General features: G+C 46.4%; 1 protein-coding gene across 7 annotated transcripts in view; it reads left to right on the top strand.

Annotated features, from left to right (window-relative positions):
* Positions 1–17,047, top strand: part of Slc7a7 (solute carrier family 7 member 7) — a 46,221-nt gene extending 29,174 nt beyond the window's left edge. For all 7 annotated transcript variants that reach the window (XM_027390660.2, XM_035452798.1, XM_027390655.2 and 4 more), the window contains 8 exons: positions 8,616–8,741; positions 9,900–10,044; positions 13,022–13,145; positions 13,385–13,488; positions 13,764–13,860; positions 14,774–14,923; positions 16,112–16,295; positions 16,591–17,047. In XM_027390660.2, coding sequence (XP_027246461.1) covers positions 8,616–8,741; positions 9,900–10,044; positions 13,022–13,145; positions 13,385–13,488; positions 13,764–13,860; positions 14,774–14,923; positions 16,112–16,295; positions 16,591–16,694 — 1,034 coding nt within the window. In that variant the 3' untranslated portion in view covers positions 16,695–17,047. The remainder of the gene's footprint in view (positions 1–8,615; positions 8,742–9,899; positions 10,045–13,021; positions 13,146–13,384; positions 13,489–13,763; positions 13,861–14,773; positions 14,924–16,111; positions 16,296–16,590) is intronic.
* The last annotated feature ends 572 nt before the right edge of the window (positions 17,048–17,619 follow it).

The following is a 17,619-nucleotide window of genomic DNA, read 5'->3' as shown; positions in this document are numbered from 1 at the left end:
GAGCAGTTCTCAGTGTTGCCATGGATACCTGGGGCTGCCACAGAGGTTCTGACTTCATTGCTACGGTGGCACCTGAGGTTGTCCAGCAATGACAATGAGCTGCTGGAATGTAGGAGCGCCAAGTTAAGTGAAAGGTCAGGTGTGTTCTGCTCAAAGTTCATCTGTATGTGATTATCTCACTAGGCAATTACCTCAGTTCTGGGAAACCCTGTCTTGACTCCCCAGGAGCCTTACTTTGCCCTACTCAGGCCTGGTTTCTGAGGACTTGAACTGAACTAAGAACTCAGCAAACATAAGGATCTGGCTCCTTTTTTTATTTTTTTAATTTTATTTTTGAGACAGGATTTCTTTGGGTAACAGCTCTGGCTGTGCTGGAACTCTCTCTGTAGACCAGGCTCTCTTCAAACTCACGGAATCCTCCTGCCTCTGTCTCCTGAGTGCTGGAATCAAAGGCGTGTGCCACCATTGCCTGTCTGGATAGAGCTTCTTTCAAAAAATTACATTTTATTTATTTATTGTGTGTATGTGTGTGTGCACATGTGCCTGGTTGCACCTGTGAAGGTTGGGGGACAACTTGTGTGGGTTGTCAGGCTTGGCTGCAGCACCTTTACCCTCTGAGTCATCTTGCTGGCCCTCTAGTTCTTTGACAAGGGATGGTACAAATTCTGTGCTTGCTTCCTGAGAGATGTCAGCCACAGGAATTAAAGTGCTGACTGAGTTTTAGGAAGGACCCAGGGAGAGGTATGATTCAGTGACCCATAGTCACCTGTGAGGCCTGAGTCAGTGAAACGCTTCTGTAACCTGGAATAGCACCTGGGAGGAAATCATGGGAGAGAGTCAGGAGGAAAAAATGTGATCTTAAGCCAGGCATGGTGGTACAAACTGTCGTCTCAGTCCTGGGGAGCTGGAAGCAAGAGCTTCAGGAAGTCGAGGCCAGTCTCAGACAGTGAATTTGGGGCCAGCCTGAATCCAAAGTAGCATTAGTGAAAAAAACAAAACAAACAAACACAAAAACAGGCATCTAACAGGAAGGAGAAAGGAAGAAGAAACAGTGAGGAGGCTTTTCCAGATAGCTTAAATTAGGCCTTCTGGGAAAACAATGGAGAATGTTCAGGAGACCTGAGCATACCAGACACTGGGCTTGCATGCTTCCCCGAGTCTGCTAGGCCCTCTAGTTGCTTTGAAAAGGGATGGTACAAATTCTGTGCTTGCTTCCTGAGAGATGTCAGAGCCATAGGAATTAAAGTGCTGATTGAGTTTTAGGAAGGACACAGGGAGAGGTATGCTCACCTGTGAGGCCTGAGTCAGTGAAACGCTAGCTGGCCTAGCAGAGAGATGTGTAGTTTCTGCACAGTGAAATAGAAAACATGCATGCTCATGACAGACAGCTAAGCCTGTGGACTGCAGTCCTTCTGCAGATTGCTATGGGGTAAATGGTACCCCCTATTAGAAAATGCCAAAAAAATATGTCACTGGTTGCACTAATAAGATAGCAAGCTGAATTTCTGCGGGGTGTTCATCCTCTGTCAGTTGAAGGGCACATTTGTGAAAGAACACAGAGTGCAGAACAGGAGGCTGAAGGGATGGCTCAGTGGTTAACAGTGCCTGCAGCTCTTGGAGAGAACCAGGGTTTGGGTCCCAGCACTCTCGTCCAACTGCTCAAGCAGCCTGTCACTCTAGCCTCGGGGGATCTGATGCCTTCTTCTGAAAAAAGACTACCGAACACACAGTGCTTGACTATAAACCCTCAGGCCAGACAGAGTTGGTGCAGGGAATAGAGCAGGTTCATATGCTTGAGATGCTTACATTTGATTTTACCTAAGAAGCCGAGATGCAATAGGAGAGATGGGTTTAAGAAGCTTTGAACTGAAGTTTGGAGGCAAGGAGAAACAGAGTGAAGATAACGGGAAACATGAGCATGTTCTGCGTGCATGCGTGACCTGCCCACGGCAGATGTTCTGTGTGACTTCCCACCTGCTTCTTCTGAAACACGCTCTCATTGAATGAACTTGGACCTCGTGACCAGTGAGCCCCAGGGACCCTCCTAGCTGTGCCCCACATAGCATGGTTGCAGTACACTGTGCCTGACTGCTTAGGTGGGTGCTGGAGACCCAAACTCAGGTCCTTATGCTGGAGTGGCAAGCAACCTGCTCATTGAGCCATCTCCTAGCTCCAGATAATGAGTATTTCAAAGCTATCTGGCGCTGCACAGCAAGAAGGCAAGGGAGGAGGAGGAGATGCTCAGTAAAGTGTTTATAGATCAGAAAGAAGCTGATGATGTGTATCTACAAATACCATAAGCAAGACTGAGAAGCATCTTTGACTTTTTACTCCAAGGAGACACTACATTCATTATGATACTCGGCTAGAGTCAGACAGTGAAAGATGGCAATTTGATGCATTTTCTAGCACTAGGGTGTGTGATACAAAAGAGAGAGATTTGTATGAGGCTCTACCATAATAAGGTGTGCCTGCCCTCTCTGCCAAGGTCACATTTGTATTCTTTGATTGATTGCATCGAGAGGAACATTTTAGTACAGCAAGATACTGAGGCCTGCCCAAAGATTCCTTCTCTTTACTTTCTGACTAATGTAATGAACGGTTCCACTAAGCACCACCATGCTCATGCAGGTAGGTATCTTCGTGTGCTTAAAGGAGAGGTCTTCCTCTGTCACTTAAGAGATGCGGTCCATATCTTAGAAGGGACACAAAGATGCCAGTCTCATAATTGTATCTTCCTACCTTAGAGAGAAGGGTTACTAAAACTCTTGGCCTCTCATGTTCCATTTACAACACTTTTTCTAAAGTGCACTCTCTCTCTCTCTCTCTTTCTCTCTCTCTCTCTCTCTCTCTCTCTCTCTCTCCTTTGAGACAGGGTCTCACTATGTAGCCTTGGCTGGTCTAGAACCCACTATGTAGACCAGACTGGCCTCGAAATCAGAGAGAGTTTCACCAGCCTCTGCCTCTCAAGTGGTGGGGTTAAGGATCTGTACCATCATGCGCAACCAGGTCTGTATTGTGACTGTGCATGAAAATCAGGGCTGGGCAGATAGCTCAGCTGTTAGGAGTGCTTTCTGCTCTTGCAGAGGACCTGGGTTTGAGTCCCAGCAGACACAATGAGTGGCTAATATCTGCCTATAACTCAGGCCTCTGGCCTTCTCAGCCACCTGCACTGGTGTGATGCACATGCAGACAAGCAGGCATTCATATATACATGTGTAATGGAGTAAACATTTCAAAGTAAGTAAATACCTATGCTGAAGGACAAGTCGTGTGGAGGAAGACAGGCTAGGACAGACGCAGGACCAGAGAGTAGTTCTGGAATTGTGGCATGTGGTGCACATTATCAGATAGAAAAAGAAAACAGTTTGCTTTCTCAATAAATTTGTACATTATTAAGTATGTACAAAATGGAAAAGGAAACATCAGTTCCTTGAGCATCCTTTGCTAGTATTGATTTTATTCTACTAGATATTGACCCTCTATGAATTAAGATGGGCATGTTGCTGAGAGATGCAAGCATGGATTAATGCCAAAGTAGAGTGGAATGATGGGACGAGCGTAAGGGATTCCAGCATAGTGTAAATTGTCACTGTTTCGTCCCCATGAGATTATTGAAGCTTATCTAAGACAACATTTAATTTATAAAAACTTCAGGATTAATCTCCACAGGATAAGGACTTACAGTTTGTTTGTGGGACTTTAGACTATTTGAAGCAAACCCGGGCATTGATTAGAGCAGGCTAAAGGCATTGCTCCTTTTTGATTAGAATTTTTTTTTATGTATATGTAGCTGAGTGTATGTATGTGTCACATGCATGCAGGAACCTGCAGAGGTTAGAAGTGTGTATGGTCCCCTAGAACTGGAGTTATGGGTAGTTGTAAGGCGCTGTGTGAGTGCTGAGAACCAGACATGGGTCTTTGGCAAGAACAGCAAGTGCTCTTACCTGCTCAGCTCCTCAGTGTTCCTTTTCAGAATAACCTGAGCTGGGGATTTCCATTTTGTTCTAGTGCTGATTCTAGACCTTAGTGGTAGAGCCTGCCTCCTCCTGGGGACCTCGTATCTGCTGGGATGATCTGTTCTAGAGTACCTCTTTCGGTTACAGGAGTGACATCTTTGCAGCAGCTGCTTTTTCCCCTGAAGTTAAACCAGGAATGGAGAAACAGCTGGGTCAAGGTTAAAGGTTATTTTAGGCAATCCTCCCATGGACTTGGCTCAGTGTTGGGTGCAGACTGAATTACCCACAGAGGTAGAAGGGTAGAGTATCTGTCTAGAGGTTAACTTGCAGTTGTGTCTGTTATTCTAACCCTACTTTTCCTCTCTTGTCTCTGACTCTGAAGCAAGAGGTTGGGCTTTGTTTCAAGAGTCATGCATTTGGCTGAGCTTTGGGGACTCTAGTCAGCTGTATCTGTTAGGGGTGGGGACAAAGAGCCTACTCAGCACAGAGGCTTGCCTTGTCCATTTCCTGTTCCCAGGGCCAGAAGCTCTGGAGGAAGCTGAAAGCCCTGGAAGGGTAGAGCCAGCAGGTCCCTCAGTGCTTTCTTTGTTTTGTGCAGCATTCACACTGAACCCCCCCAACCCCCCCACCCTCCCCAACCCCCACCCCCCACCCCCCGGCTCCATGCTCAGTATGGAGAGTATCAGGGCATGATGGTGGATCTGTGACTGAAAAAGAAGTACCGTAGCCGAGAACATGGGAGGTCACAGGAGGGATGAAGTGAATGGGCAGAGAAGCAGTAGGGATCAAAATACAAACAACCTGTACAGCAGTGGTTTCCAACTGTGGGTCACACACACCTGGGGAGGTGTAGAATGACCCTTTCACAGTGGTCACATATCTGATATCCTGCATATCAGATATTTACATTACAACCATAGCAGTAGCAAAAATTACAGTTATGTTGGGAGTCACCACAACATAAGGGACTGTATTAAAGGGTCTCAGCATTAGGAAGGTTGAGAACTCTGCATTCCCATGGCAGGGGTTTCTGTAAGAAAGGGGAGCGAGTTGGCTGTCTCTACTTTTCTGTGCTTATGTCCACAAACAGAACAGAGACAAGAGCCCTGTGGCATAGAGCTGCAGACTCTGTGAACTACAACTATTCCCTTATGTCTATTCCAGTTCCATGTTGTGACCCATGGTTACTGTGCAGCCTAACCAGGAACTTGTTATGTTATCAGACTTGCTAGGGGAAGACCCTGGGCCCTGGTGGCCTTATAGAGCTAGGCTGGGCTACCTGGTCCATACATAGTAGGCCACTCAGAGAGATAAAGTAAGAGTCGAAAGTAAGGGGGGCGGGGAGATTGACTGAGTGTGGCTACACAGGGAAGAGAATCCGGTGAAGAGGTCCAGTAGATACTAATATGAGGTTTAGGTTTAAATAGAGGGTAGAAGATGTACATGGCTAAGTGGTCCCAGTAACAGAGTGGTGTTGGCCACCCTGGCCCCTCATTGTTTTAGCTCTAGTTTCTCTTGCAAAGTAGCCTGAGAAGTTGTCAGAACTGTGTGAAATCTGTTTGAGTGACAAGGTTTTGCTCCAGTTGGCACCAGGCTTCAGCCTTTTTCTTCTCCCAGCATGAGACTCCCAGGGAAATTCCAACTTCCCGGGGACCATTGCTTCAATAGTCTGCTAGCCACAAGTCACTTCAGAGTGTCTTCATTTCTGCTGGTGGTTCCAGTCCTAAGGGATCCCACTCTCCTGGTCAGGCATAAGGCAGCTTGGTGTTTCTAAAGGAAACCTGGTTTGTATTATGTTTATAAGCCAGAGAAGAGCCTAACGGTGAGGACTAGAGATTACAGGAGGAGGAGACGGGCTTGAGGCAGTCGAAGAGCTGAGGGTAGAAGTCCAGTGGAGAGTAAGGGATGGATGACTGCTGAGGAAGATCAGCATTTGACAGGCTTGTGGAGGGCAAGATAAAGGCCATTTATTCTGTAGGATTACTGAAGAGTCAGTACACTTGTGTCTTTAATTATTAACTTAGCAGTAGGGCGACCTGGAACGATGGGTTCATGTTTGCTCAGCCTTGTGATAAGGTTTGGTTGTTTATTGTCATGTCTATTAGGCACGAAGACATGTATTTGAATAGAGCTGGAATACCCCTCAGTAAAATTAGAAAACAATGTAGGCAATGAATAGAAAGAGGCAGGAGCGGTGCAGGGGAGATGGCTCACCGGGCAAAGCACCTGCTGCTCAAGCAAGGAGACCTGAGTTCAGGGCCTCAGCACCTGCTGAAAATGCCATGTTGCTGAGTGACTGGGGACACATCGATGAGCTCCAGGTGCAGTGAGATTATCTTCAAAAAGTAGGGTGGAGAGTTGACAAGATGGCTCAGTCAGTAAAGGCTCTTGCCACCAAGCCCAAGTTTGACCCCGAGGGCCCACACGGTGGAAGGAGATAACTGTCTCCCTCAAGTTGTCCTCTGACCTGCAGGTGTGTGTGTGTGTGCTGTGACATGGGAATAACTATAATAAAAGGTAAGGGGGAGAAGTGATTGTGGAAGATACCTGACATTGGCTTTGGCTTCTGCATGTGCCTGCATGAGTCTGCATGAGTGAGCGCGCGCGCGCGCGCACACACACACACACACACACACACACACACACACACACACTTGCACTCATGCACACATCCCCCCCCCCCCAAAGAGATTGGAATAGAAGATGGCTAATTTCCCTTGCTTCTTAGTGCAGTGGCCTCTGGGTTAGAATAAGAATGAGGCCAGGACCTAACAACCACAGGAGATCTGTGGACCCTGAAGGCGGTCCCAGGATTCAGAGGACTTAAGGTTGCTTCCTTTCTTTTCTGAGGCTGGGTCTCTGTAGCCCAGACTGGCTTGAGATTCACTATATAATCCAGGCTGGCCTCAAGTTAAAATTTGTAGGTGTATGAACTGACAACATGACTGCTCCATGGTATGGTTAAGGGGAAGGTTTTAATTGTATGAGAGAGAGAGAGAGAGAGAGAGAGAGAGAGAGAGAGAGAGAGGGAATAGTGAAAATAGCAGGGTTATAAAAAGTACAAATAGCTGGGATAGCTGGAGGGAGAGGGGAGAAAGTGAGAAGGGCAGGATGCTAGCACGGACTTTGACATGTATGACGGGTACCTGTTACACTGAGGGAGCCTGGAGGCCAGCGTGCACTTTGATACGCTGATAGACACCACAGGTAGTCATATGTCCCTTCTGCCAGTGATAAGGGAAATGACTCCTTTTGGTAGATGGGAACCAGTTTCACAAGTTCCTGAGGAATGCTGGCTTTTATCTAACCTCCAGAAACCCTCCTATAGTCCAGGTTGAGTTCATTTCTGGATATTTGGACTGTATTTGGAGTTTGGGGAATTGGAGTCTCCTTTGGATATAACATTAGGCAATCCTCCTCAGTCTTCTGAGTGCTTGAAAGCCTTAGGCTGGGAGTGGCTTTTTTGTTTTAAAATTGTGTTGGTGGCTTGAACCCTACATTGGGTTCCCCTTTCTTCACCGGCAAGGCTGGTTTTGCTCTGTGGGGAGACGCGACAGTCAAGTGCTCTGTGGGGTGTTCCAGTTGCTGAGCTAGGAGAAGCTGTCTCAGAATTGTTTTCTCTGACTTTCTCGCCTCCGGATCCAGAATCCCTGGGCTTCTAGCCAGCCTCACAGCGTGTGTGGGCTTCCCTTCTTGAATTTCTCCCAAAGTAATGGATTGTAACTTTTGGGCTAATGAATTTTTCTGAGATTATTATTGTTTGGGGTAAAAAGATTTGAACCTAGGGCTTCATTCATTTGAACACATTATCTACCACTGAGCTGTACCCCCTGCCACTACGCTGAGATTTTGATGAAAGATATGGACTCTTTAGGGAAATGTGTATGTCCATTCGCCATAACAGTCTTCAAGAGACTGTTGAGCCCTGTACGAACACTTTCTCTGAGCATGGTCTGTGAACTTGTCGCTGCCTTCATCTAGGTAGAGGGGCTGCCTCTAGCCCAAGGTAGAAGGACTTGAGGAATGTTTATGGCTCATACTGTTCAGGTAGGAAACATGCTCTGCCCTCTTCCTACAAGAACTTGTTTTAGCTGCAAGAATTTTACCAAACACAAAACAAATAGCTGGGTTGGCAGGCAGGGGCAGGAAGTTTGGTCTTCTTCTTAATCCTTGGACACACACACTAACCTGATGACCTAGACATTGAATAAGTTACAGCAGGACTTGTCAAGGTTAATAGCAATAGCATAGAGTCAGGATGTTGGGTTCTAGACCTGTGTGTGCGTGTGTGTACGTGCTCATAGGAAGGAGAAACTGGTTCTAAGGAGCCAAGGACCAGAATAAAGTGCGAGTCTGCACAGTTCCCAGGTGCTTCCCACTTCTCTGAACAGGAATTTTGCCACCTTGCTCTGTGTTTAAGGTACTGGGGTTTGGGAGTGTGGTGATGGAAACATGTGTTCAGCGAATGCCTGGCAGTAATGACGTTGAGGATAATGGGTTGGGGGGTGGGGTGGGGGAACAGGACAGGCACAGCCCAGATACATAGCTGACTCTTTGATGGGTTCATATTGATGTCTAGTGCCGGAAAAGTTGCTTTGGAGTCTAAGGCCTCCAGGTGGGATGGGTAGGTCTTGATCAGTATTCCTTTTCTTTCAGGTCTCTTAACCTTTGTTAACTGTGCCTATGTCAAGTGGGGAACCCTGGTCCAAGATATTTTCACCTATGCTAAAGTGTTGGCACTGATCGCAGTCATCATTGCAGGCATTGTTACACTTGGCCAGGGTAAGAAAAACAAAACAAAACTAGTGACTAGTCTTTATTAAACATTTTCTTTTTCTTTGGCGTGTTGGGGATCAAACCCAGAGTTTTGGGCCATGCTAGGCAAGCCATATATCTCAGATCTACAACTTCAACCTTACTTTGATATTAGAAACTGATATCTAAATCTCCAAATACCATATTTGGTAGACACTATTATTCCTTTTATATAGGTGAGGAAACAGGCCCCAGAATTACCTATCTTAAGCCAGGCAGAGTGGTACTTACCTATAGTTCCAGTACTTGTGAGGTAGTGCAGCCAGAGGAACAGGAGTTAAATGTCATCCTCAGCTACATAGACAATTTGAGGCCAATCAGGGACACAGAAGACCCTATCTCAAAATAAAAACAAAATCTGGGTGTGGTGGTTTATACTTTATTCTGGCACTCTGAGTTTGAGACCAGGCTTGTCTACATAGAAGTTCCAGACCAGCCAGGGATACACAGTGAGACCCCATTTTAAAACAACAGAGTCCAAGACAGATCACCCAGACTCTCTTGCTCAAGTTAGAAGAGTTGAAACTTGTGCCCCAGAGACTGATGCCAAAGCCCATCCTTCATCATCATCTGCTATGCTGTTCCCACAGGGAACTGTCCTGGGCAAGGGGGCTGACAGCCACACCCCAGGGATTGGCTTTTACAGCTTGCTGGGCCTAGTGCTATTGCTCTGCCATTTCTGCCCTTGGAAGTGAGCAGTCAGAAATGCACTCCTTGTCCTCACTCCTACCTGGTGTCCGGTATGAAGCCTTTCCTGTAACTGCTCTGTTGACCTGGGCATCCTGAACCCTGTCTCCCCTTTTTGAGTGTTATCCCTGTCTAGTGTTAGAAAGTGGCTAGGACTCAGGCAGCCTGCGGTGTGGAGCAGACCACCACCCAATGACTAGCTCTATTTGGCTTTGGTGTGGTTTCTTATACTAGACCACTTGAGTTCTTCCTGACAAGACCACATTCATGATTCTCTGTACTGCAGCCCTCTGTAGATGCCTCTCTGTCCCCGCCCCTCAGTGGTACCCTTGTAGAACTTTCCCTGCTGATGTTACCAGATGCTTTCTCTCCTTTACAGTATCAGCTGAAGTAGGAGTGGGCCATTAAATCTTGTCTTCCATTGTTTTCACCTTCCAGGAGCCACAACTAATTTTGAGAATTCCTTTGAGGGTTCATCATTTGCAATGGGTGACATTGCCCTGGCACTATACTCAGCTTTGTTCTCCTACTCAGGCTGGGATACCCTTAATTATGTCACTGAAGAGATCAGGAATCCTGAGAGGTAGGTACTTTACCACTGACTTTCCGTACCAGTGCTAGCCATCATTGACTGAGCTTCTCCGTGCCCGGCATCACATCTTCTCAACTCTGGGATTCATTTCTTCAGCCTGATTTTAACAGAGTTGAGACCTAGAGATTTAATTGTCCATGATTGTGGTCACTATGCTAAGATGTGCACTTTCTTGCATGTGCTTTGCAAATCCTTTTAGAAAGTTTGTACATTCATTCATTTCTCCATTAAATAAAGCAGGTTATCTATGCTTTGTGCTTTATCTGTTTTTAAACACCCAAGGTCCTTGCCAGCTACTCGGGAGACTGAAGCAAGAGGATGGCTTTTGCCCTCAGATTTGTAAACTAATTTGAGCAGCGTTGTGAGATAGTGTCATAAAGCTCTTTCTGTCTTAAGACCTCCACTCACCCTTACCCTACATAGATAGCTTTAGGTCATAGACTTCCTTCTTCCAGTTCCCTTCCGAACCCGTTCTCTTTGCCCTAATTCATACTGACAGCGTGCAACTGTTCCAGCCATTCACTGGGTCACCCCACCAGTGCTGCTCTGAATTGCCTCACAGTCGTGCAGAATAAAGAGCACTGCACTGGGAGCCATGGGTCTTGAGATCGGTCTTTCCTTGATTTGTTAGAGGACCAACAGCTGCTCTTTCTTTTTGCAGCCGTGCACTTTCGGTTCTATGTTTTTCCTTTGTTTTGTTTTGAAACAAGACTCTCACAGTGTAGCCCTGGCTGGCCTGGAACTCACTATGTAGATCACACTGGCCTCAAACTCATTGTGATCCAGCTGCTTCTGCCTCAGCAAGTGCTGGGATTAAAGGCGTGTGCCACCATGCCTGGCCCTTCCTTTCTTCTTTACTAAGACTCTTTCTTTCTTTCTTTCTTTCTTTCTTTCTTTCTTTCTTTCTTTCTTTCTTTCTGTGACAGCATCTTACTATGCATGTAGTCAGGTTGGCCTCAGATTTGTAACCTTCCTGCCAATGCCCAGTTTGCCTGGTGCTCTTTTTGTGTATGTGTCTGCTGTGTGCACACATGTTTGTGGAAACGCTTGGGTGTTGTTCCTCAGGTACTGTCCACTTTAAAAAAATATACTTTTATATGTATGTGTGCGCACCTGAGTGCATGGGTGTGCACCAGAGGTCAGAAGAGGGGTAGGAGCTCCTGGCCCAGGTTATGGACAGTTGTGAACAACCATGTGCATTCACAGAACCTGGGTCCTCTGAAAGAATATGTGTTCTTAACTGTTTCCAGGTCCCATCTTTTTTTTTGTTTATTTTGGAGACCAGTTCTTTCACCTGCCTGCAGCTTGCTAATATGGCTAGGCTGGCTGGTCTTGGAACCCCAGTGGTCCTCCTGTCCCCACCTCCCTAATTCTGGGGTCACAAGTACACACCATCCTCCACACCCCACCCAGCATTTGCATGTGGGCTCCAAGTGCAAACCCAGACCCTCCTTGCAGGGCAAGCAAGCACCTTTGTCAACTGAGCCATTTCCCTAGCCTTTGCTGTTTAATACAAAGTTAAGTGGATTTCCATGGCCTTTCCTGACTCTAAAATATTATGATCCTAAAAACTAAGATATTCCAGGAGATAATTTCCCTAAATTGTAACAGTTCCCATACAAACCAACTTTTGGCTTTTAAAAACAAAAAGGCTTCCTAGTACACATCTGCCCGCACTGCAATGGAGGAGCAGGGCTACGAGGTGCAAGTGGAGGCTGGGGAGTGGTGCTTCCACCTACTGGCCAGAAGCTGAATGACTGGACTATTTGCAAGCCTGCCTCATGGTGAAGGCTACTCTGGAGTTGAGCATGATAAGTTCAAAGCCCAGGTACAGAGTGAGTTCGAGGCCTTTCTGAGCAACTTGCTGAGATCCTGTCAACAACAAAAGAGGGCTTGGGGTATAGCTCATGTAGAGCCTTTGCTCAGGGCTCTAGATAGATGTGTCCTTGATCCTTGATTCAATTCTCACTACCAGAAAAACAGACGCTACATGTATTTGTCCCCTCTCCTCTTGGCAGTCTCATTGTCAAGGGCATTTATATAGCTGGTGATCTTTTGGCTCTTGAGAGATCTTGATGGGTCTTTGTGTCTTTTTCTTGGCTGTCAGTCAGGATGGTACCTGGAGTTCTCTGAAGTGACATCCCTGTTTGATGCACACACTGTTCTTTCTACTGAAGATATGAGATTCCACAGTCTTGCCTCTCCGGTTTCTTCTCTTTCTGTTTGAAGACACACTTCCCAGTGCTCAGAGATGGGCTCCTGACCTCGACCACCTTCCTGTTGTTATGCCGGAACACAACACAGCTCTTGGTCAATTTCCCTTTTGTTGTCTTTTTGGTGGTACTGGAGATTGAGCCCAGGATCTTAGGCATGCTAGACAAATGCTTTACCACTAAGCTCTGCCCTCAAGCTCTCTGATTTGAAAAATATTTTAAAAATTTCTGTGTGGGTGTCTTTCCACATACATGGGTGTACCATGTGTGCCCACTGCCCTCAGAGGCCAGAAGAGGGTTTCAGCTCTTCTGGAGTTGGAGTTACAGGTGATTGTGGGCTGCTAGGAATTGAACCCAGGTCTTCTGCAAGAGCAACAAATGCTCTTAACCATGGGGCCATCTCAAGCCTGTTTTTATTTTGAAATAGTCTTACTAAATTGTCCACACAGGTCTTTGACTTGGGATCCTCCTACCTCAGCCTCCAGAGTAGCTGGGATTATAAGTAACACTACATGCAACGTCACATTTTCTGCATTACTTTTCTAAGGGAGTATTTCTTCCCCCTACTGCTTTTCAGTTTTTAAGAGTTCAGAGCTTATGCCAATACTTCAGGCAACCTCAGAGGCAAAGGACCTGGGAAACACAGATGTCTGCATCCTTGGAGAGAATGGTATGGCAGAGTCTGAGGACTGAGAGGTAGGGATTAAATGGTAGGACTAACATATCCCTTTTTTCTTTTTGCTGTTTGACTGTAGGAACTTGCCCCTCTCCATTGCCATTTCCATGCCCATTGTCACCATCATCTACCTCTTGACCAACGTGGCCTATTACAGTGTGCTAGACATAAAGGACATCTTGGCGAGTGAAGCTGTTGCTGTGGTAAAGCGTTTTCACTAGCATGAGGGTGTGTTGTGGACTTCTGGGATATCCCAGTATCAGTCCCGGATAGGGAGGAGATGGCGTGGTAAGAGTATATTTAGGATACTGGGCTTGCAAGAAGGTCCTGTTACCTTCACTGTGGAAAGGACTGGACTACTGATACAGGAATTTGGGCATGTGCCTGTGCATGCTTTTCATCCCTTAAGGATCTTCTAACGATTTCTATTCCTTTGTCTTAGACCTTTGCAGACCGGATTTTTGGAATATTCAATTGGACAATTCCAGTGGCAGTTGCGTTATCCTGCTTTGGTGGCCTCAATGCTTCCATTGTGGCTGCTTCCAGGTAGGGCTGTCGTTTTTTGCTGACAGGGTGGGTATCATGCAAAGCTTTGGTGGAGACAAGTCAAATGTTAGGACTGGAATTTCAGGGTTCCCCAGTCCCAGTCCCTCACTTCTTGTTCCTTTTAGCAACCCCCATTTCTAAGCTCCATGCTGATTTTTTTTTTGTTATCCAGACCTTTTGAAGGGATAGCAGAGAGGGAGGATAATGTGACAAGTGACACAGGTTGCCTTATGTGTCCCACCGTTTTGTCAGTCTCTCTTATTTTACCTCAACAGGCTTCTATTTGTGGGCTCAAGAGAAGGCCACCTCCCTGATGCCATCTGTATGATTCATGTTGAGCGGTTCACGCCAGTGCCTTCTCTACTCTTCAATGTGAGTTACCTCAGGGGTGACACTGAAGGCCAGATTGCGGAGGGTGGGAGGGGGCGGGAGGGGAGGAGGCGAGACTTGGTAGTACTAGATGTAGCCAGAAAGGGGGCTGTGACCTAAAAAGTATTGATGCACTGTGCCAACTGCTGATGAAAGTTCCTACAACTCAAACTTCTGTGGTCCAAGTAAGGAGGAGGGAGCGCAGATCACACTGTAATGATTAATTGCCATATTGGTGTGTGATGCACCCTTGAAGAGAAGAAATGACCACTTCCATGGGGGCAGAAGTTGGCTGAGAAAATATCTGTGGAGAAGGACATTTTAAGGTGGATCATGATGGTTAGGGAGACAGCGTCACAAAGTCCTTTGATAAAGCTTTGTGGAGTTTGTCACAGGAGAACTAGACATGTTAGTTGGAGAGACTACAGGGAGGGTTTTGCCCAAGACTTCTGTGGGCTTTGAACTGTTAGAGTTAACTTGGTGAAGGTTTGAAGAATGCATTAAAAATCGAGATGAGAGGCAAATATCTCCCCCTGCTCCCCAACAGGATTTCTCTGTGTGCTACTACACCTGTCTGCTTTTTTTCCCCCACTCCGAGACAGGGTTTCTCTGTGTAGCCCTGCTGTCCTGGAACTCCTGTAGCCTAGGCTGGCCTTGAACTCACAGAGACCTGCCTGCCTCTACCTCCCTAGCGCTATGACTAAAGACGTGTGCCACCACCACCTGACTAAAGGCAAGTTTCTTTTAATAGAGGAGGAATGAAGAACCAGCCAAGAATGCTGCATGGTGGGAGCAGGAGGCAGACACGGAGACTGGGAAGATGTGGCCTGGGATGGGCTTGTGAGGGTTAGGAGTGGCGGAAAGCACCTAGAATAACCAGGGCCTGAGAGGAGCTGACTGGGTCTTGCATCAACAGGGTATCTTGGCACTGGTCTACTTATGTGTGGAGGACATCTTCCAGCTCATTAACTACTACAGCTTCAGCTACTGGTTCTTTGTGGGGCTTTCTATTGTGGGTCAGCTTTATCTACGATGGAAGGAACCTGACCGGCCTCGCCCTCTCAAGGTAATCCATTTCCCTTACCCCATCTTTGTTCCATTTAGTACAGCTAGTGCTGCTGCTGCAGGTTCTTATAGGGGTTTATCCTTTCCCTAGGTCAGGCATAGTGGCATATAGCTACAGTTAGGAAACCAAGGGTTGGGTTGGAGAGATGGCTCAGTGGTTAAGAGTACTTGATGCTTTTGCAAAGTACCTGGGTGTGGTTCCCAGCACCCACATGGCAGCTCACAATTGTCTGTAACTTTAGTTCTAAGGGATCCAATAACCTCTTTTGGCCTTTGTGGGTACTAGACACACATATGTGCAGGCAAAACACTCCTACACATAAAATAAAAATAAATATCTTAAAAAAACAACAACAACAACAAAACATCTCAGGGTTGGAGATGGCTTAGTGGTTAAGAGCACTGGCTCTTGAAGAGGACCTAGGTTTGATTCCCAGCACCCATATGGTGGCTCACAAATGTAATTTCAGTTCCAAGGAATCCAGTACCTTCTGGCTTCCTCTGGTACCAGGCATGTATGTGGTACACAGACATACATTCATCAAAATACCCATATGCATTAAAGAAACAAAACACTCTGAAACAAAACCCACAAGGGCTGGGAAGCCAGGCATGGTAGTGTGTGCCCGTCCCCAACCCTTGGAAAGTGAAGGCAGGAAGATCAGGAGTTCAAGGCCAGGCTAGGCTTTATGAGATCCTGTTTTGCTTTTTAACATAAAAACAAAACAATAACCTCCCAAGCAAACACAGCTCAGTGGTGGACCACCTGTCTAGCATACACAAGGAATTGGGTTGGATCTTCAGCACTCTTACCCCACTGCCCTAATAAGCAATTGACCCCTGAAAAAAACCCTCAACAAGACTCAACCAAACCCCACAAACAATGCCAGGACTTGGTGGCTGCTGCATGCAGATGACAGAAAGAAGGCTGAGTACTTATGTCCAGTGAGTGCTATACTACTGGGTTCCCTTCTCTAGCCCTTCGGTGTTTTTGTCTTTATGGGATTGTGATTATTTTGGTTGTTAGAAATTTTGAGCTGGGTGTAGCAACCTACACCTACAATCCTAGCATTCAGGCTGAGGCAGGGTTATGGGTTTAAGGCTAGCTCGGGCTACAAAGTGAGACCATCTCAAAACAACAAACAGCAACACGCTAACTAACCCCCAGTTGTTTCCTCTGTACCCTTAGCTCAGCCTTTTCTTCCCCATTGTCTTCTGCCTCTGTACCATCTTCCTGGTGGCCGTGCCCCTCTACAGTGACACCATCAACTCCCTCATCGGCATTGCCATTGCACTCTCAGGCTTACCCTTCTACTTCCTCATCATCAGAGTGCCGGAACATAAACGACCTCTTTGCCTTCGAAGGATTGTAGGTAAGCTTTGGGTCTTCAAGTTGGTCAGCTACCTGAATAGATGGCTTTCTTTTCTTTTTTTCTTTCTTCCTTCCTTCCTTCCTTCCTTCCTTCCTTCCTTCCTTCCTTTCTTTTTTTTTTTCTTTCTTTCTTTTCTTCCTTGCCATTTTCTGTAAACCTAAGCTCCCAAGTCCCCCTTACCACAACTGGTCCCTGTTATTAACCATATGGCTTAACTGAACCCCTTCTTTCAGGCCCAGTCACCTCTGGTGCCACTGAACCTGTTCCCAGTCTTACCTCAGACTTCTCTCTTTAGCCTCCACTACACGGTACCTCCAGATCCTCTGTATGTCAGTTGCTGCAGAACTGGATTTGGAAGATGAAGAGATGCCCAAACAACAAGGTCGCAAGTCTAAATAGAGCTTGGGATTCTGAGACATGGACAAACAGGTGCTTATGTCCCATTGACCAGAACCTCTCTGGAGGCACCTGTCCAGGAGCCCAGCCTTGGCAGCTTCAACTCTGAACTTGCTTTGAGGGATGAAAAGTAATTTATTTGTTTAGCTATATGTTGTTTCAGACTTCATAAGGGGTTAATGTAGACTGTGGCAGGAATCAGGCCACTTCTGGAGCTTGGTTCTAGAAGTTCCTGGGTGTGCCTACCCACTCCTTTTTTTCCTTTACAAGGGCCAACAATGCTCCAAACTGGTCTCCTTTAGAGGGACAAAAAACTGTCATAGATGCGAAACAATAAAAGTTATGTTCCTAAAGTCTGAGTGGCTTTACTGTATTTACTGACTCCAAGGTATTTATGCAGATCAAAAACAGACATGGAGACTACATGAATCAGCTGCCAAAAGGTTATAAAACCAATGTCTACCAATACATGTAAGCTGTTGCACTAAAATGTTATAAATGTAAAATCTAGTACATAAAAACCTCCCCGTTTTTTATGTGTGTGCGTGTGCAGAGGTCAGAGGACACTAGGTGTTCTGCTCCATCACTCCCCACCTTATTCCCTTGAGACAGGGTCTCTCGATCAACCTGGAGCTAGGCTGATAGCCAGCAAGCCCAAGTGACCCTCCTGTCTCTACACTGTACAGAACTGGGGCTGCAGGCATAATAACAGGGAAATGCCCAGCTTTTCTCATGGGTGCTGGGGATTTGAACTCTTAGCCGCTGAGCTATTCCCCACCCCCGCCTCCATTCTTCTAAATTATCACTCAGAATTTTAGCAATCTACTTCTTAAAGAAATTGTAAAGGTAATCTTGCGGGGAGGGGGGTCAGGAAACATGGCTCAGGGCAGGAGATGTAGGATCAACAGAGTCCCACAAGAGATTGCCG

The sequence above is a fragment of the Cricetulus griseus genome, assembly GCF_003668045.3.
Source record: "Cricetulus griseus strain 17A/GY chromosome 1 unlocalized genomic scaffold, alternate assembly CriGri-PICRH-1.0 chr1_1, whole genome shotgun sequence".
Classification (NCBI taxonomy): domain Eukaryota; kingdom Metazoa; phylum Chordata; class Mammalia; order Rodentia; family Cricetidae; genus Cricetulus; species Cricetulus griseus.
Note: the sequence above shows the minus strand (reverse complement) of the source record. Positions and strands in the feature narration are given on the sequence as shown.